At 38.7% G+C, this 27,388-nt stretch overlaps 9 protein-coding genes across 9 annotated transcripts; 3 read left to right on the top strand and 6 right to left on the bottom strand.

Moving 5' to 3' along the window:
- Positions 1-1,147: 1,147 nt before the first annotated feature.
- L201_007330 (uncharacterized protein) lies at positions 1,148-7,469 on the top strand (the record flags this gene model as incomplete). Its single annotated transcript, XM_066223038.1, has 23 exons — positions 1,148-1,300; positions 1,430-1,595; positions 1,721-1,824; positions 1,903-1,956; positions 2,023-2,105; positions 2,183-2,225; positions 2,284-2,510; positions 2,581-2,684; positions 2,745-2,756; positions 2,807-2,843; positions 2,911-3,099; positions 3,149-5,067; positions 5,161-5,297; positions 5,387-5,521; positions 5,627-5,744; positions 5,806-5,879; positions 5,938-5,996; positions 6,054-6,147; positions 6,217-6,364; positions 6,461-6,588; positions 6,649-6,986; positions 7,034-7,095; positions 7,159-7,469. 23 exons carry the CDS (start codon positions 1,148-1,150, stop codon positions 7,467-7,469), a joined length of 4,695 nt encoding a protein of 1,564 aa, XP_066079135.1.
- A 246-nt stretch (positions 7,470-7,715) lies between these two features.
- On the bottom strand, positions 7,716-8,762 carry L201_007329 (uncharacterized protein; the record flags this gene model as incomplete). The annotated part of the gene is made up of 2 exons (XM_066223037.1): positions 7,716-8,514; positions 8,581-8,762. The coding sequence occupies 2 exons, from the start codon at positions 8,760-8,762 to the stop codon at positions 7,716-7,718; spliced, it is 981 nt and encodes a 326-aa protein (XP_066079134.1).
- Positions 8,763-9,094: 332 nt separating this feature from the next.
- On the top strand, positions 9,095-11,090 carry L201_007328 (uncharacterized protein; the record flags this gene model as incomplete). Its single annotated transcript, XM_066223036.1, has 8 exons — positions 9,095-9,110; positions 9,200-9,404; positions 9,489-9,830; positions 9,891-9,990; positions 10,059-10,123; positions 10,210-10,471; positions 10,569-10,727; positions 10,809-11,090. The coding sequence occupies 8 exons, from the start codon at positions 9,095-9,097 to the stop codon at positions 11,088-11,090; spliced, it is 1,431 nt and encodes a 476-aa protein (XP_066079133.1).
- Positions 11,091-11,793: 703 nt separating this feature from the next.
- On the bottom strand, positions 11,794-12,711 carry L201_007327 (uncharacterized protein; the record flags this gene model as incomplete). Its single annotated transcript, XM_066223035.1, has 3 exons — positions 11,794-12,045; positions 12,106-12,472; positions 12,551-12,711. 3 exons carry the CDS (start codon positions 12,709-12,711, stop codon positions 11,794-11,796), a joined length of 780 nt encoding a protein of 259 aa, XP_066079132.1.
- Positions 12,712-14,421: 1,710 nt separating this feature from the next.
- L201_007326 (uncharacterized protein) lies at positions 14,422-16,923 on the bottom strand (the record flags this gene model as incomplete). The annotated part of the gene is made up of 11 exons (XM_066223034.1): positions 14,422-14,483; positions 14,544-14,850; positions 14,926-15,045; positions 15,114-15,255; positions 15,317-15,387; positions 15,455-15,536; positions 15,608-15,630; positions 15,701-15,963; positions 16,098-16,317; positions 16,401-16,662; positions 16,796-16,923. 11 exons carry the CDS (start codon positions 16,921-16,923, stop codon positions 14,422-14,424), a joined length of 1,680 nt encoding a protein of 559 aa, XP_066079131.1.
- A 785-nt stretch (positions 16,924-17,708) lies between these two features.
- Positions 17,709-19,177, bottom strand: L201_007325 (uncharacterized protein; the record flags this gene model as incomplete). Its single annotated transcript, XM_066223033.1, has 2 exons — positions 17,709-18,773; positions 18,881-19,177. The coding sequence occupies 2 exons, from the start codon at positions 19,175-19,177 to the stop codon at positions 17,709-17,711; spliced, it is 1,362 nt and encodes a 453-aa protein (XP_066079130.1).
- A 1,690-nt stretch (positions 19,178-20,867) lies between these two features.
- On the bottom strand, positions 20,868-21,979 carry L201_007324 (uncharacterized protein; the record flags this gene model as incomplete). Its single annotated transcript, XM_066223032.1, has 3 exons — positions 20,868-21,147; positions 21,319-21,455; positions 21,785-21,979. 3 exons carry the CDS (start codon positions 21,977-21,979, stop codon positions 20,868-20,870), a joined length of 612 nt encoding a protein of 203 aa, XP_066079129.1.
- Positions 21,980-22,566: 587 nt separating this feature from the next.
- On the top strand, positions 22,567-25,215 carry L201_007323 (mannose-1-phosphate guanyltransferase; the record flags this gene model as incomplete). The annotated part of the gene is made up of 14 exons (XM_066223031.1): positions 22,567-22,576; positions 22,692-22,726; positions 22,897-22,935; positions 23,000-23,007; positions 23,115-23,142; positions 23,298-23,427; positions 23,575-23,677; positions 23,804-24,002; positions 24,109-24,229; positions 24,300-24,403; positions 24,471-24,647; positions 24,712-24,804; positions 24,882-24,918; positions 25,160-25,215. 14 exons carry the CDS (start codon positions 22,567-22,569, stop codon positions 25,213-25,215), a joined length of 1,140 nt encoding a protein of 379 aa, XP_066079128.1.
- Positions 25,216-25,673: 458 nt separating this feature from the next.
- Positions 25,674-27,103, bottom strand: L201_007322 (uncharacterized protein; the record flags this gene model as incomplete). Its single annotated transcript, XM_066223030.1, has 8 exons — positions 25,674-25,780; positions 25,908-25,977; positions 26,060-26,122; positions 26,195-26,224; positions 26,362-26,681; positions 26,760-26,810; positions 26,886-26,952; positions 27,041-27,103. 8 exons carry the CDS (start codon positions 27,101-27,103, stop codon positions 25,674-25,676), a joined length of 771 nt encoding a protein of 256 aa, XP_066079127.1.
- Positions 27,104-27,388: the final 285 nt, after the last annotated feature.

Here is a 27,388-nt window from a genome sequence, read left to right as displayed (position 1 = left end):
GGCGATCGTGAATAAAAGGGGCGTTTAGAGGTGGATGAAGTAAGAAGGAAGAGGTGATAAAAGACTTGATTGATGAGAAAGAAATGACGCTAATTAGTTGAATCAATGGACAGATAGACTTATCGAGAGTCAGAGATCATATGTCCTTTTCAAGTGGAACTATCCTTGTTATGCCCATGTTACCTAACTTAGATGAACTGAACGCTAGTTTAAAAAAATCTCAGAATATGCTGAATTTTTGAATTGTAGTCGATAAGATGGATAGAAGCTAAATATTCATCTGCAGATTAACTCTGAGCGTAATCTTGATGCAAATCATGAGGATAAGTAATCATACTGAGATGATAGGGATGTTAAATACAAGATTGACTTAGAAAAAAAGAAAAGAAAACAAAAGAAAACAAAAGAAAAGAAGCAAGAAAAAAAGAATGAAGAATAAATGTGATGCAGCAGTTCCGCAAATTTCGAAAGTCAAAATTGAAATTTCGAGGGATCATATATTGAGGATTATTTGACTGTATTTCATCCACCCATTTACAGCATAGATCGTAATATAGTCCCGCTGTACACTTCATAGAGAGTACTTATTCAGGGTTTGACGTTATCTATTTTATCGGCTACATCTTATAACCTACATTCACTCACTGTAAGTTAATAATGCTGGCGTCATTACTGGAACAATTCAATGTCCGAATTTAAACTATTTTAACCTATATCGCTTAACGGTATATACAGCTTTATGAACAACTACTACTGTACTCTACTATCACTTGCAAACCAAAAGATAGCCTTCCTCATCTATCTTTACTCTTTCATCTTGACCGATTGGAAAGATACACGATTGAACAAGGCTATTTACAGAGAGTGACAATCTGAAACTTCACCATCATTCTATGACGTCGTGTTTCGACAAATTACAAGTATTGAAATCAAACCCTCCGACAATCAATAATAAGAAACAGTAGAAGACGAGGTTGCCTCGTTCGTCACTCGCTTCAAAACGTTTCTCTAGGTTCACTTCAGCGTGATAATCTACATTTTTGAATGGACTCATTGCTCTCAACCTTACTCAACTCCATATACCTCATTGAACACAAATTGATTGATACATAGCTACAAGCTAAAGTCGCCAAGAAAGAAGCCAAGAATGGCAGATTTAAAACCTATAGATCATGCTGTGCAAGATGGACAAATTTCGACGGCTGCCGAAGACACAGGCCCAGGTGGTATGACAAATGGTGTAAGATCTGCTGTAGGTAAATTAGCTGCTATGGACGTAACGAAAGGTGCAAAAATTCATGTGAGTTTCGTCTATCTCTGTATCTCATCATTCAAGCCTATGGCTTCAAGGTAATCCATTTTCCGATATCATCGCGTCAAGTCTGTAATCTGACTGAGTGACTGATGTTTAATCTTCATGATCTTTCAGATGTTTAATCCTGATGCTACTCCAGAGGAAAAGGCTGCAGAAAAAGCACAAGCAAAGGCTTCATTAGGTTTACCAAGTTCAGCAACTATAAAAGCAACTTTGGGTCAAGTTGGTTCGTATGTACCTGGAGTAACTAAGAAAGAGGATTTGGATTTGGGCGGAAGAGGTACGTTATATCAGAGAATCTTTTCTTCTCTTCAATCTGCCCTCACTATCGAATATTAACCTATTATGAGATATACATTTCAGTTTCAAGAGGAATGGGCTAACGAATGTCACTAATCATCGTAGCTGTAACAATCGATACTTCGACCAGTAAATCAGCTCCTATACCTACTGTTTCCTTGGCAGATGTAGACAAAGCTTCCAAAGCAGAAAATGAAGGTGCCGGTGATGTGAGCACGAACATTATTTTAAACTCAGCTTTCTCACCTGCCTGTTGTCTTGCTAACACGTCATATTCGATTTTGCAGCAAAATATACCAGGATCAATACCGACTGGAGCGGCACCACCCGTACCAACATGGGTAAGTTGATACAATCAATTATCGGACTGAATGACTGGCTGAGAAAAATCATGTCTCGACGCTCAGGTGAAGACGGGTTGGAGACAGGTTGCTGGTTTGGGTAAAGACGATAAGACTGCGGAAGAGTCAAATATCCTCGCTGCGTATCTGTGAGTACATAACCCAACCAGTCAATCTACCCATTCCATCGTCGCAAAAGATGCATTGACTATCTATCTTATCATAGAACCGAAAATATGTACGGGGCTTGGTTTCATAATGCAGGAATTGTTAGTCGTTATGCACTTGAGAGATAAGCAGAGCTAATCAGATGACCCTACTTTACAGATACTTTTTGCCATTCTCATGACAAGATTCGTCACTGTTCTTCATCTTGGATGGGGATGGGTCGTCATCATCTTGGCATTTTGTGCATCTTATTACTCTCTCTCAATCACAAGGACAAGGCAAAGAGCTAGAGATGATATTCAGCGAGAATTGGTCAAGACTAGATTGGTGACTGAAACTGAAAGTGCAGAATGGATGAATAGTTTCTTGGAAAGATTCTGGTTAATGTAAGTTCAAGTATTTCCTTACAATAATCTATACTCGGTATTAGGTGACTAATGTACACTCCTACAATAGCTATGAACCTGTTTTAAGTCAAACTATCATTGCTAGTACGGATGCTGCTCTTGCTGGTGTAGCTCCTGCAGGTGTAGAAAGTATCAGGCTGACCACCTTTACTCGTACGTGACTCGTATTTGACAGAAGTATAAGGTTCTTGGCTAATCTGTATCGTGTTATAGTCGGTACCAAAGGTTAGTATCACAGGTCATTTCATAGTAAGCGATAACTGACAACCTCATAGCTCCCCGTATTGACTATGTTAGAACTTTTCCTAAAACGTGAGCCGGTTTCCTCTAATTATGAAAATTTTCCTCACTCCGGTTCTTCAGCTCATGCTATGTTTAGCCCCGAGGATATCGTCATCATGGATTGGGCTTTATCATTCACTCCCAACGATTTACAAGATGTTACTCCCAGACAAGCTGCTAAACGGGTCAACCCTAAGATTGTGCTTTCCATCCGAATCGGAAAAGGTGCGGTTTCTAAGGGCATTCCTATCTTATTAGAAGATATGAGTTTCACCGGAAAAATGAGGTAAGCCGACATATATTGGTTATGATCAGAATCGCTGACATCGACACAGAATCAAACTCAAACTCATGACCAATTTCCCACATATTCAAACTGTCGATATGTCCTTCATTGAGAAACCAACTTTCGATTATGTACTAAAACCTATCGGAGGTGAAACATTCGGTTTCGATATCAACAATATACCTGGTCTAGCTCCATTTATTCGAGATCAAGTACATGCCAATCTCGGTCCAATGATGTACGACCCTAATGTCTTTACCATCGATTTGCAACAACTCTTATCTGGTACTCCTCTTGATGCTGCTATCGGTGTTTTACGAGTCACAGTACTCGATGCCAGAGGCCTCAAAGCGACCAAATTTGGCGGTGGTGATCCTGACCCTTACGCCGCGATTGCTCTTGGAGCCAAACCAGCAGTGGCACATACCAAGACTATTCCTTCTACATCTAACCCATCTTGGCACGAGACCCACTTCATCCTCCTCAACTCTCTCGCTGATGTGCTCAACTTTAACATTTTCGATTACAATGATCACCGACCCGATAACCTACTTGGTACTGTCTCACACGAATTAGGTACTCTTGATGAAGAAGCCGAACAAGAAGGGGTCGTTGGAAAGATTCTAGGTGGTGGTAAGGACCGAGGAGAATTTAGATATGATTTATCTTACTTCCCTGTGTTGAAACCCGAGAAGAAACCAGATGGCACTTTCGAGCCTCTACCAGAAACCCACACTGGTATCGTTCGACTCACTTTACATCAAGCGAAAGACCTAGACATTTCTAAGATGTATGGCAACCTCAGTCCCTTCGCCAAAGTATACTTGGGAAACAGTCGAAAGGAAGTTCACAAAACCCAAATATTGAAGAACTCCAATCAACCGATTTGGGAATCATCCTGCGAATTCTTAGTACCAGAGAAGAAAAACAGTGTCATTACGATCAGTATAGTTGATTCAAGAGATCTCGCTGTAGATGGTGATCTCGGAAAGGTTACTGTAAAACTTACTGATTTATTAGAAGCACGAGCCAGACAACAAGATTGGTTCCCTCTTAAAGGCAGTCGAGCAGGAAAGTTACGGTTGACAGCAGATTGGAAACCAGTAGCTATGACTGGATCCCTTGCAGGTGCAGCAGCATATGTACCTCCGATTGGTATCTTAAGAATCTGGCTCAAGAAAGCTTTAGATGTGAAGAATGTCGAAGCCGCCTTGGGTGGTAAATCAGATCCATATGTTAGGGTTATGGGTAACAATAGAGTATTAGCAAGAACTGAAGTTCAAAATAATAATCTCAATCCAGAATGGGATCAAATTGTTTATGTACCCATTCATAGTCTTAGAGAAAATTTAATTCTTGAATTGATGGATTATCAAAATATTGGAAAAGATAGAACATTGGGTTATGTCGAAATCAAAGCATCTGAATTTGCTGAAGCTGATCCTGATGACATTCAATATCCATATATATCTAAAGGACCTCAAATCAGAAAAGATCGAATTAAATTGGAAAAACATAATCAATATAAAGGAGAATTATTATACGAAGTTGATTTCAAACCTGCTGTTTCGATTAGAGGAGGAGTCTCTTTTGAAGCTCAAAAGAACGAATTTGAATTGGCTGCTGAAGAAGCTTTATCACAGAATGGTGATGGTGATGCTCAAGAATCAATTATTACAGATAATATCGTGGATGATTCAACAATTGCTTCAACTTCAAGTCCACTTGCTAAACCACTCAACGGATTAGGACATAGACCTTCTGGTTCCTTGGGCGGAAATGGAAGACCATCAGTCAATGGACATAGACCTTCGCACAGTATTGGTAACGCTTCAATGATTTCTGCTGTAACTGCTCAATCGACCTTATCAAAAGCTGATAGTCGAATCAACGGTGATGAGCCTCTGACACCTGTTGAAGATGTTGAACAAGGTGTAGAATTAACTATGGAAGATATCTTATCTTCATGTAAGTCGATCTCTTGGTTTTTTTTATCTGCACCAGATAACTGTAAGTGAGATTTAGAAGAGCTGACATCTCTAAATGTTTCCATTTACGTAGCATCCGGTGTACTGGTCTTCCAAGTAATCTCAGGTCAATTAGCTAAGAAAGGTTCATTGGAAGTCATGTTTGATGATGGTTATTGGCCAAGTTTCACTTCTGGTAAAGCAAGAAGTCATCATCCCACCTGGGACCAAGTAAGTTGAATAATCACGTACCAATTGGCTCTCGTCGCATCTTCCTTGCCAAGATATCTGTTCTGACTACTGTGGAATTAATCATTCAGGTCGGAGAAGGCTTCATCCGAGAATTGGATATGAGCAGAACATGGTTAAGTATCAACGCTTCGGACGAAAATGATGATGAGGATATTGTTGCAGAATTCAAGTGTAATACGATCGAATTCTTGGAGCAATGTATTGTAAGCGGCCTGAGCTCAGTGCAAATCCCCTCATATGCAGTTCATTTTTATGCAGTCTCGAAAAGAGATTTCAGACTAATTGTTATGCTGTACTCGCCTTTATAGCGAGCACCGTCAGATTTCTTGCTTTGTCAAGCCGATGGATCTAACCGATCGACAGTTCGATTAGCAGCTAGATTCGTACCAGTAGATATCAAGCTGGAACCTCGAGAAAGTTGTAACAGTAAGTTCATATCAGCTATCAATAAAGCCTAGTGCAGCATACTGAGTTGTTCTGATTATAGACCAAGGGGTTCTTCGGGTGGATGTTATCAGCGCTAAGGGTCTTCACGGTGCCGACAGAAGTGGTAAAAGTGATGTGAGGAACGCATTCATCTCAGTAATCACAAGTATGTAAGCTAATCCCAGAGTTTTAGCCTTACGTTGTTTTCTATCTCAACGGTATGAAGACATTCAAGTCAGATACCAAGAGAAAGTAAGCTCTAGTTTTGTTAGCACTCGCTCACACAGAAGCTGACTTGCTCTCCTGTAGAACTTTATCGCCTGTTTGGGACGAAAGTTTCGAGGTTGTTATTCCTTCGAGGGTGGCTGCTAAATTCAAATTCGAAATCAATGATTGGGATCGAGTGAGTTCGAGTTTTAGGCTATGGTACTTGGAGGGAACAAGTACACGACACTGATATACCCATATATAGGTTGGAAGTGCCACCCCTATAGGTAGTGGGTTCATTAATTTGGCGGATCTAGAACCGTTCGAATCTACAGATATGACATTGCCTGTCGTTTCTGAAAAGCATGGTGAAAAGGGAACCTTGAGTATCAGAGTTATGTTCCAGCCTGAAAGTATGTTCAGCATCCCATTCTCATTGCATTCATTCACCTCATTGAACTGTTTGAACTGTTTTCGTGAACGACGTGCTAATGGATGTTTTTCACTAGTCATCGCTCGAACCAGACAGAAGACATCGACTTTCTCACAAGCTGGAAGAGTTGTTACTACAATAGGAGGTGTACCTTTAGGTGTTGGTAAAGGTGTTGTGCATGGTGGAGGAGCTGTTATCGGTGGTGTAGGTCATGGTATAGGCGCGGTAGGAGGATTTGCCGGAAGAAGAGTTGGTTTATTGAAGAAAAAGGATAAATCTGGGTCTGGAGTCATAACGGAACAACCTGAATTAGCTGCTACTGTTGGTGACGGAGGATTAGGTTATGATTTACCTGCTGGCCAAGTCTCCGAGCCTGTTAATTCGGGCTTCGAAGGATCTTCGATCTCCAATAGTGGTGTACCTGTTCCAAAGGCAACTACGTTACCTATCGGAGAAGGTAATATACCAACCGAACCCGGAACACTGGGTGTAACTGTTCTAGGTGCAAAAGACCTCAAAGCTGGTGCGAAACCTTATGTGCAGATTAGATTAGGTGGAAAAACGCATAAGACCGATCATGTGAAGAGCGCAACTCCAGAATGGTGAGTCATTGTTGATCCGATACCGATAACTGATGTTTTGTAAATAGGGATGAAACCTTCAACTTCAATGTTGCTCCTGGAACTACCACATTTAGCTTAACCGTATATGGTATGTGTCTACTATTCTCAATAGGACCCAAATCACTTGCTAACCATTTCGTTGTTTCTATAGATCATCACACATTAGGTAAAGACATCGAAATTGGGTCAGCGGAAGTAGATATCTTTAGACATATTCAACCTGCTGTTCCAAATGCGGATGTATGGGTAGAATTGGAAGGTTTAGGTAATGGTTTAATCAGATTGCGTCTTGATTGGAATACAGGTGTAGCTTCTACTTCATCTACAAGCAAATTAAGAAATAGAACACCAAGTATATCAAGCTCTAAAGCAGCTAACGAAGAGAAACATAGTAGCCCAAGTAAATTCAGTATGAAAAGTATCAGGAAACCTAGTGTAGATAAGCATCCTCAAGATGAATAATCGAGAGATGAGAGGATATTGTAAGCCTATATACTATATATATCGTTATAATAATGCTTTTGATGAGTTATGAATAGAAGTTATATGTGATTTCTTTCTTCCTGCCACCCTTGTTTCTTGATAGTACGTTTCTCAGGTAAGGAGTCGATTCCTGAATAAAACAGAGCAAGATATTCATCTTTTATACGAATTACAAATCGATGAATCCATATAAGCTGGTTCTACATGATTGGTATAGCTATCCAACTATGATTGTCCTTGCTTCGGCAATGTCCCACTATCCATGAATTTGATATACTCTTCCATTGTCCAACTATGCGTTATTTCCTCTTTTTTCTCTGGTTGTTTGACTTGATCCGGATCCTTCTTTTGGGATTGAGATTGAATAGGTTTTTCAGCATCAACATCGATAATCATAGGTTCATCATCATCTTCATCGCCACCGAATAAATCATCATCATCATCCTCATCATTGTCTCCTTTTCCTGTATTTTTCTCTTTGTCGTTTGTAGTTTCATCGTCCTCTTCATCTTCATCTTCATCTTCACCTATACGCATATTCCAATCAATTTCATCTTCTCTTCTATTTATTTCCCTTTTGATTACATCAATTTTCAATTTTTCTTTTTGTAGTCTACTATTTAATCGATTCTTAATCGTTATTAATTCTCTTTCATCTAATTTCCTTAATTCTTCTGATGTATGCCATTTATTTTGTCCTTCATTCTTAATTGATCCAGAAGCGATAGAAGAAGAAGAAGAAGAAGTATCGATTAATTGCGTATGTATAGATTGTAAGAAAGTTTCTTGAGCGAATGGAGATAATTCATTAAATCCTTCTGAAGTTGGATTAGTAGGTAAAGGATTTAAAGGATGTATCAAGTAATTTGCTAAATTAGGTGGTGGAATTGATTTGTTAAGTTGTTTAGGTAAACTTGTCGATGTTGATAATAAAGATGAAGTAGGAGGTGGTGGTGGTGTAAGGTAATTTGATAATGCATTTATTCGACCTAGTAATAACGAGTAACGTTGAAGTAATGTATCCCTATATTAAGAAGAATCGTTAATTACTTCACTGATATGGCCCCCAAGAAAAGTCAAAATACCTCACCAGCTAGGTAAAGTACCGTCATTATATCCTGAGCCTATAAGGTTCCTCAACGAGTCTATATCGTTGATAGTAGTTGTCAATCTAGGTATTAAGGTGTTTATAGATGATGACGGTATTGAAGGAGCTAGAGGTGGTTGATATTCTATTGAAGGACCAGAATTCGGACGAGGTTGATTCTGCATTTTTGTTCCGATTATGTGATGAGCACTAGTGCTTAATTCTTTGATACAGGTATGTCTAGCTGTAAATGACAATCTTGCTGAGTTGGAAGATAGCAGGGAGCAGTGAATAAAGCAGAAGAGCAACCCATCAACATTTATAGATGTATTACTCCTTTAATCGCTATCTATCCACCTATCCTTCGCTGATTTGCCACTTCCGACGGAAACAACCGGATGTTAAACGCGAAACCAAGGTGAAGGAAGCGTGAATATTAACGGTATTTTCTAATGTTCATCTCGATTATTCTTCAGAGTCCTATTTGTTTAGCTTGCTGCACGCAAGGGACATCACAATGCAACAGCTTTTAAGTGAGTGTTTTCACCTCCCAAGCCTACGTTGTACCAATGAGCGAATGCGATCAATATAGGCTAAATTTGAACGTTACAACTCTCCGTAGATCCCTTTGCCCAAAAATATCCGGAAGCCGTCGATTCTACACTTTCCTCTCAAGGTGTATCGATTCAGTTCAATCCCTATGGGCCATTTGCAGGACACTATTTAGCTATAGGAGGGAGTGACGGTGTCGTGGAGATATGGGATGTAGAAACTAGAGGTATGATAAGATTGCTTGAAGGTCACGTCAAAGCTGTTGGGGGATTAAGGTGAGTTAGACTGTATTCGTGATTCAATATCCTAAACCAGACAACTGATCATTCATTCGACAAAAAAAAAATTGGAAAAAATAGCTGGTCAAGAAACAACAGATACCTATTATCTTCTTCCTTAGATGCAACAGCTATAATATGGGATTTATCAATATTGACACATCCATATTTACACCCTAAAACACCGGCTACTTTGCCATCTTCATCTTCTAAAGCTTCCTCCTCATCTCCTAGATTGCAAACGATAAGATTCGATGCACCTGTATCAAATGCTGTTTTCCATCCTAGGAATAGTAAGATTGTATTAGCCACTCTGACTTGCGGTGAAGTTGTATTAGTAGATCTAAGAAATGGTAGTAGGAATATACTGGAAGACGTCGTGAAGAACCCAGATGAGCCAGATGAGGATATGGAAAGAAAGAAGTGAGCGCTCGATTACTCCGTGTCATCGATGACAACAACAGCTTACATGTCTTTCAACAGAACAGCAATGGCTTGTGCAACCTTCTCACCATGCGGATCTAGGATATATGCCGGTACGACGAACGGAATGTTATTAGTAATTGACCCGGTAACAAGATATGTAAGCGCTACCATACAATGACTGAAACGATTTTTAAACTAATTTATTCGCTCTCCTTATGATTTTAGGTCCTGCAACGTGTGAAAGTAGCAAATTCAGCTATCAAGCAATTGCGTTTTGACGCTTCTGGGCAGTAAGTTGTCAGCCCCTGGTCTCTGCCAACAAGTCGCTTTTTCCCATGATAGACGGGTCAACCTCGCTAATAAATCACTTGTTCAGAAACATAATAACATCGGCATCAGACCGAGCATTAAGATTACTCTCGGTAGACCCATTAACATCGGCTTTAACTCCATTACATCGATTTCAAGATTTAGTCAATAGAACACCTTGGCATGCTATTGGATTTTCCGGTGATGGAGAATATGTTATGGGTGGTGCTGGACACAAAATGGCTCATAACGTTTTCATCTGGGATAGAGAAAGTACAGTATTGATAAAAGTGCTGGAAGGTCCAAAGGAGCCTCTGATAAATTGCGATGTGAGTTTTGATACGGTATTTTCCATGATTTCACATCCACTGCGACCGTAATTTCCATTTGAGCACGATTACTGATTATACTTGTTCTATATCATAGTGGCATCCGACTAGACCTGTGATAGCCTCAATAGCTACTTCAGGTGATGTGCATATATGGCAGACATCAAGTCCGGATAATTGGGCAGCTTTCGCACCTGGATTTGAGGAGTTGGAAGAAAATGTAGAATACGATGAAAGGGAAGATGAATTCGATATTGTGAGTGTTTGGTTTCAAGCAAAACTAACAAATCAGTATAAATTAGTGTTGTATATCTGACAGTGGCCAACGTGATTATAGGAAGACGAAACAGATTTAGCAAGACGTAAAAACCTAGAAGAAGATATAGAAATAGACGTCTTGACTCTACCGACAGATTCTTACCCATTGCCACCAAAACCACCTATACATCTACCTCATCAATACTTGACTAGTGAAGAAACCAAATTAGAAAGTGACAAACATATCGAATCGCTTAGAAAGGTAGTAAATTGGGCTGACGAAAATCCTGATGATGATACGTGGGAAGGGTTCTGGCTAAGTCTGGATTTAGAGGAGGAATTGGGTGAAGATGAAGAATGATATGGACTAGACAAGTATGCATCGACCGAATGGTCCTTCTAGACAAAATATTTCTTCCTTGTTGATTCACGAAGCAACGTAAATGCGTAGAAATAATTGTGCTTAAATCAGTTTGCGTGAAAAACCCAGTTCCTGGCCAAGTTGCGAGGATGTTCAGGTTCCGGAATGGTTCTTCCATAGATTATCGCTACCCTTTATCAAGAGATCCGCATCCTCGGATTGATGATCTCGATTCTGTTCGTTGATGGTACCGTCTTCTGCTGGAGTGAAAACTTTAGCTGTATCTGCCTCAGGCGACATCTACATCGTCATCAACTTGGTAAAGTACTGCTGCAAATACAGGACAGGGATGTATAACGTCGAACACTCCGTTATGATTCTCAACCCATCATGTCTTTATGTCATCGCGCTAGCCAAGCGTAGTCCAGGTCGTTCATATCTGTTACACGAAGAGCCAGATACGTATGTCAATTGCGAAGCTGATTTGCGTCATGGTAATCGAAGAGGTGAGAAGTACGAATGTATCTCCTGTGCGTAAGCCTAATCAATTATGTATGACCTGAAAGATGCTCGGTGACAAGATAACTGTGTTTCCGTGTACACGAGAGTGTTCAAGCATAACAACCACATACATGGTACTCGAACGGAAGGCTATTGTAAAAGTGAATCGTTTCTTGGCGGCGATGGACTACATAGCTGAGAGTTATTTAACCTTGCGTACATATTTTTCGAATGATTGTGAAGCGCTTTTCCAATCTGGTTGGGGTTTTCGGGTATAGACGTATGATTGACACCCTCGTAGCAGTGCTAATTTGTATCTGTCAGAGAGACTTTGAAATCTTGATAAGCTCATACCTAGCGGATCCATGACGTCGCAATTATAGCCGTCTTTTGCAAGTGGATCAGCTTCATCTGCCTTTTTTTGCAGCTGTAACATTCCACCTGAATTAGCACTCTATTCGCAGTAAGATGGAGGCGAGATCTGCCACAATGATCGGAAAATGATGTAGCTTACATCTTGAGTCATATGTGGATAATGACCGACAGCAGCGATAGCCGCACCACCTAAAGAGGGATCATCAAGACGACAGGCCTCCACAAGTACCAAATCGGATCGGAATTTTCCTGATGACACCCAGCTATAAAAGAGTTTCCCCAAGTATTGAATGGCTGGTTGAGCTTCGTATTTGATCGAGAAGGTGACCAAATTACTATCTTTGTCGAAGTCGTTGCAGTCTTTCGGTTCAGGCATGTCAAACGCATAAGTTATATCCAAGAACAATGAAACAACTGTAGAAGTTTCGATATCTTGATCTGTCAGAGGTATTTCTTGTGCTTGATCTGTCTTGGAACCAATCTGAATCATATCTCGGAACACCTTACTAAATGTTTAAGTTATATTGTCAGCTAAATTTGGGATTCGATTTAGGTATATAACGATTCGCTTAGATAGGACTCGCCTTGCAGCCATCATCCGATAGCTATGTACGCGGAAAATCAAATTATCACTACTTTTTATAGTCATATCTGCCTCTTCAGATTGATATTTTTTATTCCATTCATTGATGATCCCTTCTTCTGCTGAAATTGCCACTTTCGTTTCCTCCTTATTGGGTGCCATCTTTGGGTTTAGGTACAGTAGTCAATTAGTCTCTAATATATCGTCAAACAACAATCAACAAAGAACAAAGACAAGATGACAATTTGTATCGACGATAAGAATGTCGCTGTATTTTCAGGCGGAAAATAACATGAAGAAGCAGTTGACTTTTGGAGCAGCTATCTGCCTAGTCACCTAAGCTTCTTGCGTACTTCTGCTTCTGAAGTACGAATGTGATTTGAACGAAACAGGTATTGATCTGCGTAGCGTGTATACCCATATGTGAATTCGTAGCGGAGTGAAGGGGCTTGAACAAGTAGCATGTGCTGAGAAACGCGAACAAGCGATTTTCGTGGTTGAGTGCGACGTGAAGATGCAGCCAAAGTATATATTTTGACCTCATGATTAAAAGCCTTATGTACATTGTCGTACAAGCAATAAACATAATGAGTTATCCATTTTGTCCTAGCATCAAAGACATACATTACTATATATTTGATCTCAAATCGATATTTGCTCAGACCACTTGCATTTCTTCCAAATTGTTCCTGAATGATTTCGCTACGGCGTTCCAGTCTCTCTTACCATCATCGCCTGGAAGACATCCTCTTATAGCTTGAGCGAGGGCGAACCTATACTGATTTTGTATGGCATCATAAGTGTTGTATTCCATAGCTGTTACGTCTAAAACATCTGCGTCAAGTATACCTTTGATAACTGGTCTGCAAGGATCAACTACAGTATTTCCATTGATGTCATCTTCCTTTTTTCACGACAGCAGATTAGCAAACTTATCACGAAGGATGGAATACATTGTACAATATAGGGTACTTACGTCCTGGTAGGTCTATCTTATAGGAAATCCAATAGCCATACACATTAGTTTGATATCTTTCGTCAACGCTCCGCAAACAAAGTATTCATCGGCGGGCAAACCCTTTTCCTCATTTTCTTCTTGATCAAGGAACCACCACCGCAATTGGAAGCTGAGACGCTCGATAGCTAAAGTTGCTCCATATTTTACCAGAAGTGGATAGACTGATTGGAAATGTTTTAAATTACTATTGTATGTAAGGGTTTGCCATATATCAAGTCCAAAAAAACAGAAACATTTTGCGAATTTTCAAGCTCATCATCGCATAATGCTATTTCCCTTACCCTGTCGTCCTCTTGAGTGCTCTTGTCTGAGCAAGTGTTAACCATGTCTCGAAAAATAGGGCTTTTTAATAAATCTTCAGAAGCGAAGGGAGCACTTCAATATCATCGTAAGGATGAATCATGAGCTTACCTCCAGCTCATCAAGTGGTGGCTATGTACTTTGAAACGAAAGTTATCACTGGAAATGATCCAGCAGTCTCCTTCGGTTTGATAATTTCGATTGTATTGATTTATTTCGCTTACAGCCTCCTTGAGGGCCTTTCCCTCTGTAACGTGTTCCGTCATGAATATCTGTTCGAAGGACTGTAGGGTGGTAATATACACGACGTAAGTGATAGGTAGCTAATTAATGTCTGTGTTGGATATTTCGAGAATGAGGATCCCTATCGTGTATGAAAGATACTTGAAGGGTGCAATGGCAATCACGAAGTAGTACTACCGTGTACAACTTCTGTTACACGTAACGTATGCGAGATCAATAGTTCAACAAGTTCATTCATATATACAATTTGAGTATGGCTGACAAGGGGTATGATCTGGATCCTAGTTTCGTCTACGTTTATCTATCGTAATTTATTGAGCAGGTGGATCATTTGGTCCAGACTGGTAGCCTCCACTTCTTCTCTTACTCTCATCTGTTACAAATGGATTTTGGTCAGTATGGTTCTTCCTTATCTTAGCTGATAAATACTTACAAGCTTTATAAGCGGCATTTAGAGTTTCTTCTTTCTCCTTTTCTGAAGCGGTTGTCGATCCAGTAGTAGGGTGAGGAGGTAATGGAGGTGGAGGAGCCTGTGTTGCAGGTCGCGGCGGTACAGAAGGTGCAGGCTGACTTGCTGGTGCATTTCCATTGACTGGTCGAGGCGGTACAGCTGGTTTACTGGAAGTGGAAGTGGAAGCGGAAGCATTTGCTGCATCACGTTGCTTTGATGCAGGCGTTTCGACTTTAACGAAGTCTTCGCCTGGAGCAGATTCACCGTCTTTTCGAATAGCAAGATATGCCTGAAAAATACAGCAAGAAATGTTAGGATCCATTCGTTTGTACGTCATCAAAATGGCGAGGATAGTATAACTCACTTCAGCCATCAAGCCTAAAGCATGAGCTCTCATATGTAATTTCTCCTTTGGTACTGATGGTTCTGTCAAAACTCTCTCGCAAGTCTCCCTCACAACACTTTCCACCTCGAGTTTCGCACCCTGCATTAATGATACATTTGTCGATAAGCATAATGAAGAAATGTTAAGTGGGACTGAGGGAAACATACCTTCCATAATGTTCTTATACCTTGTTCTGCAGCCTGTTCTTCCAACTTTCTCAATTCCTCAGGTGACATACCACTATGCTCTGCTTGCTGCAATTTATCGAAAACGGCTTTCAGTTCTAAAGCTGATCGTACCGTAGCGACGCTGAAAGTCAACTTGAATCAGTAGCGTTCTCCGTATACCAGTGAAGCACGATCTGACTTACGTATCTCCCATAACATTAAAGGTGTTTTTAGCCCCATGGAACCAACCAAGAGGAGCGAATTGCGAGGAAGCCTAAGATGGTTCGGGAAGCAGCATGAGCCAATATACTGGGAGAGTCCACCGACAACAAATAGCTCACCATATGCTGAGCCGATTTAGCCTGATAAGCTCTACCTATAGCGTTCAATAACTCGGTACCATAACTTTCTTCCTTGAGATCTCTGCAAATGTGTAGGGCTATGTGTCAGTTTCCTTGGTACGGATTTACAAATCACCCCTATAAAGAACTTACTCGGCTTCAAGCCGACAAATTTCCTATGAAATTAGATTCATTAGCTCCATGGAAACACAGTAACCATGTACCTATTGCCAAAAATCGACTTACTCTGAAACTAGCGCCAACTAATTTATCTTCTGGACCTTTAGCAGCTTCAGTATAGATATTCAATTTATTGACCAAGTTTTTAGCCAATTTATCAACTCTTTCTTTTCTGATTCTTGCTTTTTCTTCTGCTACAGCTCTATCTCTGATCATTTTCCTTTGCATAGCATCAGGTGTCATCATTGGTTTGCCTGTTGGACCAATCATGAAATCTCCTGGTTCTTGTTGTTCGTGCTGTTGTTGGAAAGCGTCTTTCATATCTTTACCTATAGATGGGCGAGACATGATATATCAGTTGCTTGTTCTCAATCATTGCCATATCTGTCTCTATTCCCTGTTGACTTCCCAAACAACATTTCTAAAATGATGAACTTTTCTGGTAAATCTGGAGACAACTTACCGATACTTATTTGTCCAATTAGATCTTCAAATCTATCACCACCAAACATCTTACCGAAAACTTCTTCTGGATCTTGGAAACCACCTGCAGGTTCAGCTACACCACCACCATTCTTTTGACCGAATTCATTATATTTATGTCTTAATTCTGGATCTGATAGAACTTGATATGCAATTGATATTTGTTTAAATTTCTCTTCAGCATCTGGATCATCACGGTTCTGAAAGACAAACAAGATTAAAAGGAGTATTAGCTTTCCATATACTATATTCACAGCGTAATTGATGAAGGATCCAAACATACCTTATCAGGATGTAATTTAATTGCTAATCTCCTATAAGCTTTTTTGACTTCTTCATGTGTACATTGACTATCTAAACCTAAAACTTCATAATATGCTAAGTCAATTGGATTTTTATCTGTTCCAATACCTCTACCTCTAGCATTACTTGAGGATGAACCATTATTGTTTGATGTAGAGGATCCACTCGTACCTGGGAAACGTGTATTGGAGGAAGAAGAGGAGGTTGGTTTAGGTTGAGGATGAGTGAAGAATTGTTTACACCTAATCAGAAGATTTATTGAATTAGTATAATAATTCAGAGTAATATGACTTTTGCATGATAGGCTGAAACAGTAGTATTACCAAAAGATTGGGTGATAAGACTGGATGTTCGCATCAAATACAGATTACTTACCCAAAACATCTAACTCTTAAAGTCCCTATAAAAGTAGGCGGAACCATATATTCTTGTTGTGATTTACATTGTGGACAGTCTGCCGGGATATATGTCCCTCTTGGACGCGACTCTACTATTGTAGACATGACGATCACTCAAATCTTATGTCAAAATCAATGTGCTGTAGCAGACAAAGGAAACCGATCGGGTGCTAACAAAGTTGATGTGTTATCTATTCTATACTCTTGTACCGCCAAGTCGAAATTGATATATAATATGTGTTGAAGTATGCACTTGCACTATTCCAAGAAATGTTGTTCAGATTTTCCAGATGTGAGTAAGCTCGACTATGATGCTGAAGCTGAAGTATGAAATGTGAATGAATACAACAGGATAAGTGGAATGATGGAAATATTATAGATAATAAGAAATGGTCTGTCGATCAATGCGCTGTATGTGTTGTTGAGCGTATGGTGTATGGTGGCGATGACGTCGAATGAAGAGTGGCGGGGTTCGGAGTCCGGCATGTACTGTGTACACGAATGTTATATATAATTCTTGGCGTTGTTTTTGAGTGCATGCTGTTTAACGCCATATGTTCAACTGATGACTTGTTATTGTGCAATATGACAGTCATACACGTATGCATACTATATACTATATATCCTAATCATCTGATGTTCTCTCACTAAAAGTCGTGTTGAGGAAGTACAAAAAGTGTAGTAGCAATATGAAAGTGAATAACATCTTCATGTATTGAGTAAAAATATAGAAATAATGTCCCTTGATCAATTAACGAAAAAAAAACCAAAGAAGAACGAAATATCAATAAATATGTGTCAAGTAGACCCAGATCCTCCTCATGTAAAGAATATACAAGCAACCATAGTATGTCCTTTGATATGGCTATGTCATCGAACACCTAAAGCTATTACACCCATCTTGAAGATTTCTTTGGTGCACTATTACCACCTAAACCCATACCTTCAGCGGCTTTATGATAAACGTCACCTTGTTCGTCGTCATTATCATTACCATGATAAGAAGCATAAGGATCTTGTGCGTATACACCAGATTTACCTCTTTGTTGTTGTAAATATGGATCTTCTGAATCTTCATATTGATAGTCTACCTGTTGAGGTTGTTGTTGTTGTTGTCGATTAAAATCAAATTTACCATCATTATTTGGTGAACCTAATGCGACACCCCATTCACCTGATGTAGCTCTATTTGCACCAGGTGCATTACCATTATTATCATCCGTACTACTATATGCAGGTAAATTTGATGGTGGAGCAAGATGTTCCATTTTGGGGGCATTCGCTTCAGCTAATTTCTTTTCTGCAGCTGCTAATGCCAATGGACTTGGTTTTTTAGGTTGATGTCTAAATGCAGCATCGACATTTGCATTGGCAGCTGCAGAATCAGCTAAATTCATTCTTGCTTGTGCTCTTTTTGATGATTTTTCGTTTTTGATCGGTGGTTGTGGTTGTTCTTCTTTTGTAGGTGAAGTTGACTCTGTAGCTGAATTGGCATTTGAGAAAGGATTAGATGGATTACTTGAATCATTTGATTTTACTCTCGTATGTCCATATTGCGGTCTTTCTCCTTGTTGTTGTTGATGATGATTATAGTCATATTGATTTTGACCTTGTGGAGATAATATTGGTTGACCATATTGATCATATTGATATTGTTGTTGATTTTCTTCTAAACCAGGTTGTGTATTATATCCATAATCTTGTTGATATTGTTGTTGAGGTTGTTGAGGTTGTTGAGGTTGACCTGAATAACCGTAACCACGTTCTTTATAAGGATCTTGTGTAGCAGCATTTTTAGGTAAAGCGGGTACAGGCGGTACAAAACCTTTTTCATTTATAGGTGATTTTTGACCTCCTGATAAAGCTGGTGTTCTAGATGATCCAGAAGATACTGAAGGTCTAGCTGATTGTTCAGCTCTCTTTCTCTTTCTTCTTTGACGAGCTTCCCATGCTTCCTATAGAGGGTAAAATTGTGATTAGCTTTTGTTCGTCTTTTAGTCAATTACATTTCAAATACCTTCACGAGCAGATATTGTATCAAGTGATCGTACGATTGACTTACACGTCTCTCTCTCTTAATCTTTCTAGTCCACCAATACCAAATACCAAATCCGGCTAAGGCCAAAGCCATACCACCAATCAAAGCAGGAACAGCAATAGCTACGGGGAAACTCGATGATTTGCTTGATGTATCATTTGTATTTGTATTATTTGCTACAACTGATACTGTTACATATGTTTGTCTTTTATCTAGTATTGGTAAATTATCTAAGAGAGGTGGTGAAGTTGGATCTAAAGGTATGGAATCGACAGGAAGAGAAAGTGTTAAAGTGGGTAAGATTGGTGTAGGGGGTGGCATTTTTATTGTTTTCGTTTGTGATTAAATGACTGTTAGAAGGTAACAACATGCAATCATTAGTTTGACATTACTGAGTGACTCTTGACACATAATATAGATAGCGAATAGGTCTTTGATGTTATCTTGTGAGAATACAGTAATCTCTATGTCCTTCTATATCTATCGAGATCATCGCTGATACCTCTTCTTCCTCTTGACTCTTTCAAACTCCCTCTTCCACAGCATAAAAGGGTGTTAAGGTATCCTTTGAGATGGTTTTACGGGATCTCTTTTTACCGTCCCTCATGATCTTCCTGTATGATCTCCAAACCTTTATAAAGGAGAGAAGAGGATAAACTACTCACGCGTATTGAATATTGATAATTGACTTGGGACAATCTCGAAAATAGAATTATAAGATCCAGCTTATTATAGGTATGAAAATGAATGAAATTGAATGTCTTGTGGAAGACCAAGATGTTGCTGATGAATAATATCCCTTGAAAAACTCGTAATTTGGAAGGATGAGAATCGAGATCAGGTGTTGAAAGTCAAGATCGTTCCTTCCCTTTTTTTTCCCACTATTATTTATCTTGTTGTCCGTGCGGTGGCTATGCTATGCTAATTTCTTTGAGGGGGAAAGATAGCTCGTGCGTTGTATACTAGAAGTTAGAAGTAGCAAGAGTGTAATGAAAGACTAAAGTGAGCAATTGTATTGTGTAGATTGTGGAGGAAAGGTCTATCGATTTTGACAGTCTAATATCAACGAAGAGATTGAAGGAAATGAAATGAGATGAGTTAAAGTAAGGTAATAACAAGGTACTTTATTCTTTTTTGCGTTTTACACAGATATGTTAATACCGTATGTATATGTGCAGAGTGATAAAAGTAAAAAAAGCCAAGAATCCTCTTTTCTGATGTCCAAGCGTTTTGTTATACCTTTTACAAACAAAAGATCATTACTCGTTAGATTTGCCCCCAGTAAATTACCTGAAGTAAAAGGCATAAAGACGACGCGGAGAAGGAACATAAGAAGGGGACCAAACAAAACAACAACAATCCAAAGAAAAAAGAAAAACACATCCCATAGACCATATTTTCAGGGTAAAAAGCTTGAATCTTCCGTTACTGACTTTCTCTTCATTTTTACCGGGTCATTATTGAAGGGTAATTAAACCTTTATTATTGTAAGGTACAAAGTACATAGAGGCAGAGAAGGACGAAGAAAAGAAAATTAAGGATCAAAGAGGAAACGCATGCATAATCCGAAATACAGGACATGGGCGAGAACTACCTGCTGGTGTTACTAAACCATGAATGTGGCATCTGAGCTATAAGAGATGCACATCAATTTATATATAGTTGGTTATGATCAATCTTGAAACTGTGATCACAAGTCAAAAGTCAAATCTACATCCAATACTGCTATTCTAAGATATATGTTGTGAAGAAGGAGTGAAAGACTGAAATTGCAGGAAAATTTGAGTAAATGGGCTAGAGAGTGCACTTGAGAAAGGTATAAAAGGCATAAAAAATGTCATAACAAATCACTCCTTGTTCTTGCTTCTCTCTAATTTAGGTGAGAATGAATGACAAGTACGGTGATATTCAGAAAAACAAAAATTCTAATATACAACATATAAAATATCTAAAAAGATGATTTGAAAGAAACCGAACAGTATAACTTGCTGATTATCTGATTTAACCTAACCTAATCAACATTCATACCCATACCCATACCAGCTCCTTCAGAAGGAATTAATCTACTTTCCTTCTTTTTTGATTTACTACTACTACTACCTTTTTCAATTTGTTGTAATGCCATAGCTTTTCTTCCTGCTGCACGTACTTTGATTTTTTCTCTGATTTTTTCTTTTTCTTCCAATCCTGCAACTGATTTAATGGTTGATGTTCTAGGTTGTACAAGTTCAATATGTTTTTCAATTGATAATGCTGCATCTCTTGCATTTTTAGCTGCGTTACCGGACATTCTGTAGAAGGAAATCAAAATTGAATTATTAGTATTACATCAAATTGTGATTAATTAGGATTTTACATTGCCGTAGATCCATTATGTCAAGAAAAGGAAAGGAATAATATCATAATAGGTTATGACGATAGAACATAGTGAGCACGAAAAGATCCGTGCAAAATATACGTACCTGTTTTTCCAGAATGCCTTCTCTCTCTTAGCTTTAATTTCTGCAACTCTTTCCATAGCTTTAAGTGTAGTAGCAACCAATTCTCGGTCGTATCGTACAGGTACATTTCTTCGTTTCTCGAATTCGAATGTTGTGTCCTATAATATGAAAAGTTATGGTTAGCTATTGTCGTGCTTTAAGAGAGATGTCGTGTCGGAAATTTGATAGAAACCAGAAGGACAGATGATTAAATAGGACATCAAGCCATAGAGATTCCCCAATGTCATTCAACAATTGCAGGATGAGAAATGTGAAGGATAGGATATCAAAACACAACGCTGGGATATATGGTAATATCTTAAGCTGATTCTAAAACCACATATTACACATCGCAGTGGCCAAATAACCCTTCACCCCCCCAGAGGTATAAATAACAGTAGATAATCCCGTTTAAACAAAAATCAAAAGTGAATGAAAAATAACTCACAACAACCATTTCTTTACCATTTGCTCTTCTGAAAGCTTTTGTCCATCTAACTTTTCTTGGATTTCTCTTCATTTTAAAGTTTTTATGACATTTTGAAGAACAAAATCTGAATGTTTTAGCATCATTTCTAACAAACATTGTACCATGACCTGGGTATACGTTGGTAGAGCAGAAATAACATTTCTCGATACGCATCTTGACTTGATTTCTTCTATTGTATTAAAGGTCTTAAGGGGTATATGATATGTATGTTGTTGTATGTATGTAAAATTATTTATCTCAATTAGAAATTCACCAAACGTTTAGACGATCACTTGAAAATTCAAGTCCTCCTGCATGAAAAATCAAAATAATACTATCACCAGTTCTGGGATAAAAACTAATAAAATCAATTCTTCTAAGTACAAACAGATATCCATGGTAAACACGTGTATCTTCATCCGCAAAATAGGCTGAATTTACCCTGAATTATTTTACTATTCTGTCCGACGCCATTACCGCGCGCGACTACTACTACTGTTACACCATACATATCCCATACCGAAACCGTCAATAAATAAAATTCAAGTATACCAACGTGTCAACCACTATTCGGCTCTTTCACCTTGGCTTGTCTCGTCGCTACTACCTCGATAAAGTCTAGATCAATTGCTCATTCTCTAAGCTTGGATCTTTTTACATTCCACTCTTAACTCTTCTTCAAATTGACTTTATCCACTTCTTTTTTGCTTAATTTCTAACTTCTTTACATTCCTTTTCTTAAAATTGAAAAACATCTCAAAATGAAGATAAGTTTTCTATGTCCTTTTTATTCTTCACCTTGAAACCCTCCAGCCGAAAGAGTTACGATGTTAGACACAACGGGGTTTAGGCTAACTCGCTTTCAATATATACGCTCTTATATTAGTCGGTGGTTTCGGTACTAGACTTAGACCTTTAACAGTAAGTTGTCGCCTTCCTTGAATCTGTACAATACAGCGTACTTCAACGAGACATGTTGGAACGCGTAAAAGGTCTTATCATTTGACGCGTATATCTGATAAATTCCGCAAAATTATGTAAATTTCATGAAAGAGGATATGGGAGCTGATAAGGATGTTATATACGTTTAGTTATCATGGCCCAAACCTCTTGTAGAGTTCTGTAACAAGGTGAGTTGGCTGATGCTTCTGATCTCAAAGATATAAGCTAATTCTTGTGGCTCCTCTTCTCCAGGCTATGATGTGAGCACGACATTCTTCTGTCTTCTTTATATTATATTGGAATGAACGTGGATCATGGTTTATACGAATGGCCGCTGACGCTTGGTATATGTGTCACTGGCATACAGCTTACACCAGATCGAAGCTCTTGTCAAGGTATGTTCAATTTTCTGGACGATGCAATTTGACTGGCAAATATGCTGATATTGTTTTGCTCTCTCCATCTGTTTATTTACCATTTCCAAATCACGCTCCATCAACTGCATGATTCGGTCCCCCTTCGCCAAATATCCCTTGCTTGCTCTATATAGGCCGGTGTAAAAGATATCGTACTTGCCGTCAACTACCGACCGGAAGTAATGGTATCAGTCCTTAAAAAGACTGAAGAAGAATTCGGTATCAACATTCATTTCTCAGTAGAAACTGAACCTTTAGGTACAGGTGCGTATTTCGATCCGTCTCTGACACGTTGTCTTTTCTTGTCCTTCCGATGTGTTTTATCCTCACCCCTCACCTGGTTCCTTATATTGTATAACCATATGCCAGAAACGTTTACACAGCGCTGATCTTATTTTGTACTTCTATTAGCCGGTCCTCTCGCTCTTGCACGAGAAATCCTCGGTAAAGATGATTCACCTTTCTTCGTTTTGAACTCTGATGTCACATGTGTCTACCCCTTCGAGGCATTCAGGTGAGTTCCGAAGGTTCAGCTAAGACGGCAATCTTCCATTTACACAAGATCGCTATATTTAATCGAACAAGCACGATCTCCTTGGCCCGTTTCACTTAACTGACACCCTTCTCATCTCTATAATAGAGATTTCCACATTGCACATGGATGTGAAGGTTCGATTATGGTAACCAAAGTAGCCGAACCATCAGCATACGGTGTGGTAGTTACAAAACCTGGATCAACGGTCATTGACCGATTCGTAGAAAAACCAGTTGAATTCGTTGGAAACAGAATTAACGCCGGTATCTATATCTTCAACCCAAGTGTTTTGGATAGAATTCAGGTAAGTTGAAGAAACCCTAATCCTTATGGACTCCACGGTTCTTGCAAGGATTTTGTTACTCATATTAAAAGAGGGCTTCAAGCTGACCTCACAATTCACTTTTTAGCTCCAACCTACATCCATCGAGAAAGAAGTGTTCCCTGCTATCGCTGCTGATCAACAATTACACTCCTTCGATCTTCCTGGTTTCTGGATGGACGTTGGTCAACCAAAAGATTACTTGTCTGGTGAGCTAGGTGTCTAGGATAAGACTAAATTAGCTCATCTCTAACTTACGTTGTTCATTTCACTGTTCAGGTACATGTCTTTACCTTTCTCACCTTACTGCTACCCACTCACCTCTTCTTACTGATCCTAAACAAAACAAATGGGTATATGGAGGGAACGTATTGGTAGATCCTGTAGGTCACAATGTTAGCAAGCTTGAAAAGGCTCATTTCAGCTAATTTATACTGCCTTTCATGGTAGTCCGCCGAAATCGACCCTACAGCCGTCATTGGTCCTAATGTAGTCATCGGTCCAGATGCCAAGATTGGTCCAGGTGTACGATTACAGCGATGTGTTATCTTATCAAACGCTACAGTAAGGGATCACGCTTGGATTGCAAACTCAATTGTTGGATGGAATTCAAATGTTGGACGATGGGTAAGCCAGCTGTCCACGGACCGTAAAAACTTCCAATTCGCTAACATACATATAACTTGCTTAGACTCGAGTCGAGAACATCACAGTACTTGGTGACGATGTAACAATTAAAGATGAATTATACGTTAATGGTGCTTCAGTTTTACCACATAAAAGTGTAAGTGGACAGGCTCATCTCAGCTGGTGTGACTCCACTACGTCGAGGGTAGAGCTAACAACTCAGTAATTACGCAGATTTCAACATCAATTACAGAACCTCGAATTGTTATGTGTAAGTTTCAGGTGGAAAGGCCTTCTTCTGTATGGCAGACAAGCTGATCAGATCACCATACTACAGAATCGCTTTTATCCACATTCCCTATACCAGATGCATCCCCATGTACCCTGCCATCACATATCCTCTTATCACTCTCTATTCTTCCACTCAAGATCCGAAATACCCTCTCTTTGAGAAAGGAGGTAATTTAGGGAATTTCTACATAACATATATATCATCAATCTTGAATTTTCAGTTTTAGAAAGGGGTTTTTATGCCATGCAACATGATAGAGTCATACTTCTTTATTGATTTGATTAGTCCATCATCTTTTTATACGAAAGCATCTACCTGATTGTACAGTCGGCGAAGTAGCTATACTTCAACAGGTGTAAAATAATGAGAACATAATTCTTTCGGAATTTAGGACGGTTTTCACTAATATATCGAGCAGAATGCATGACTACTTTGTGCTAGTGTATAAGAATGTACAATCTAGAATCTATGGAATGAGTTTTTTATCTTGATTCATTGTATCATGGTTTTAATTATACTAAATTTCTGTCTCCTATTTCTTTAAGGTACCTCTTGATATTTCCTGTATTTCATTACGATAAGACTGATTGTGTATGCCTGTGTCTTGTGTGTCTTGAATCGGAAATATAATTCTTAAAAAAGGGGATTGAATAGTGATCATCCAGAAACGAATATATATGTTTTTCTTTACCATGACAAACTTGAAAAAAAAAAGCGACACAGGGAGGGAAGCCTTAATTTTGTACTTTATATTTAGCTTCTTTAGCATTAATGATATTTTGTAATGCTTCAACTTTTTCATCTTTTGTTGCGTTATATTTGATTTTTTCTTGATTGAATGCTTTATATCAAGAGAAAAGTTTATATTATAAGAATGATTAGTTAGTAAGGTTTTTCACTTCTTATTGTATTATTTCCTCAAAAGCGAATGAAATAATACCATATAGAAGTATAAAAATGTAACTCACGATTTTCAGGTGATTTTTGGAATTGTTTGTAAATTATATCACGCATTTGATTTAATCTTAAACCTTTATGCTGATCATTCGTAAATGGACGTTTATTTTATTAGCTGAGCACTTTGGATAAAGAAACGAGTGAGGAGACCAATTGAACTCACTTCTTCTTTCAAAATAGGTAATTCACGTTCGTAATATGCTTCGAAAGCAGCTTTGAAACGTCTCTATATGTGGCAAAAGTTGATGTTGAGCTTACTTGGCTTAACTATTTTATATCAGGTTTCCAGCTAACTTACTTCGGGATGAGCGTCAATGGAAATAGCAGCCTATAAAGTAAATATTCACAAAATGACAGAATTAGCTGAATACTATCTATATATACACTTGTATCTGATATAAGTGGTATTTCGTATCATAGTAAATTGAAGAAACAATATATCAGACCAAAACTATTTATACTCACTTTAGCACCCAAAGAAGCTTTATCAGTTTTTTGATTAACCAATTCCATAGCTTCTAACATTTCATCTATACCTTGAGCAGATAATTCAGGAGTTTCTTCTAATTCACCAAATTCATTTTTAGCTTTTCTATGACCTAAAGGATCATTTAATCCGTAACCTGCTATACCACTACCCATTTTGATTATTCCATCTCCACCTGATTTCTTTTTTATTCCACCACCACCACCCGCACCAGCTTTTGGTGCTGATTTAGTTGATTTAGAAGGTAAAGAAGCTTCTTCAGCTGCTAATAAAGCTTCTTTCTCTGCTTTCTTACGTGCTAATAACAATTCATCAAAGATATTTTGTCAGTTATCTTATGATATAATCACAATATTTTATACAACCCTAGACTCACCTGCTTCAGCTGCTTTTTGTGATGCTGCATCAGCTTTTGAGTTATTCTTAGCTGAAAGTGAATTGAATTAAAGAAATCAGCTACAACATCCAACTTATATTGTAATACTCTAGCTAATTGCTTTACCTCCAGATTTCCAATCCTCAGCTTCTTTAGCTTCTTTAACAGCAGCAGCAGCTTTACCTTTCTTCTCCTGTGTATAAATTGGGAAAGTCAATTAATTACTCTTTGATCCAATCCCAGCTTTTTACAAAATGATTAATATAACAACAAACACATACCTCGTTTTCAGCTTTCTTAGCTCGTCCAGATTCTTTCTTTGCGTTTCCTCCTTTAGGTGGCATTTTGAATTGTTTGACTTTGTTGGATGATGTGCACACTAGACTATATACCCAGCAGACTACAAAGTAATGAAAATTGTGTTGTTAAGGATCAATTCATCCATATTTTCTGATCATTCTTTAATAATCTTAGGCTATGATGGCATTTACAATCTACAATCTACAATATTCGGGCTCTATCGGTCGAATGAAGACACGTGTCGCAGGGCTTAACACCACGCGAATATCTCTCCTGGGTCTCTAAGCTTAAGCCGGTGTTTCAGCTTCGGTCCGATGGGATGTTATCGT

This window comes from Kwoniella dendrophila, chromosome 10 (genome assembly GCF_036810415.1).
Source record: "Kwoniella dendrophila CBS 6074 chromosome 10, complete sequence".
Lineage (NCBI taxonomy): Eukaryota > Fungi > Basidiomycota > Tremellomycetes > Tremellales > Cryptococcaceae > Kwoniella > Kwoniella dendrophila.
Note: the sequence above shows the minus strand (reverse complement) of the source record. Positions and strands in the feature narration are given on the sequence as shown.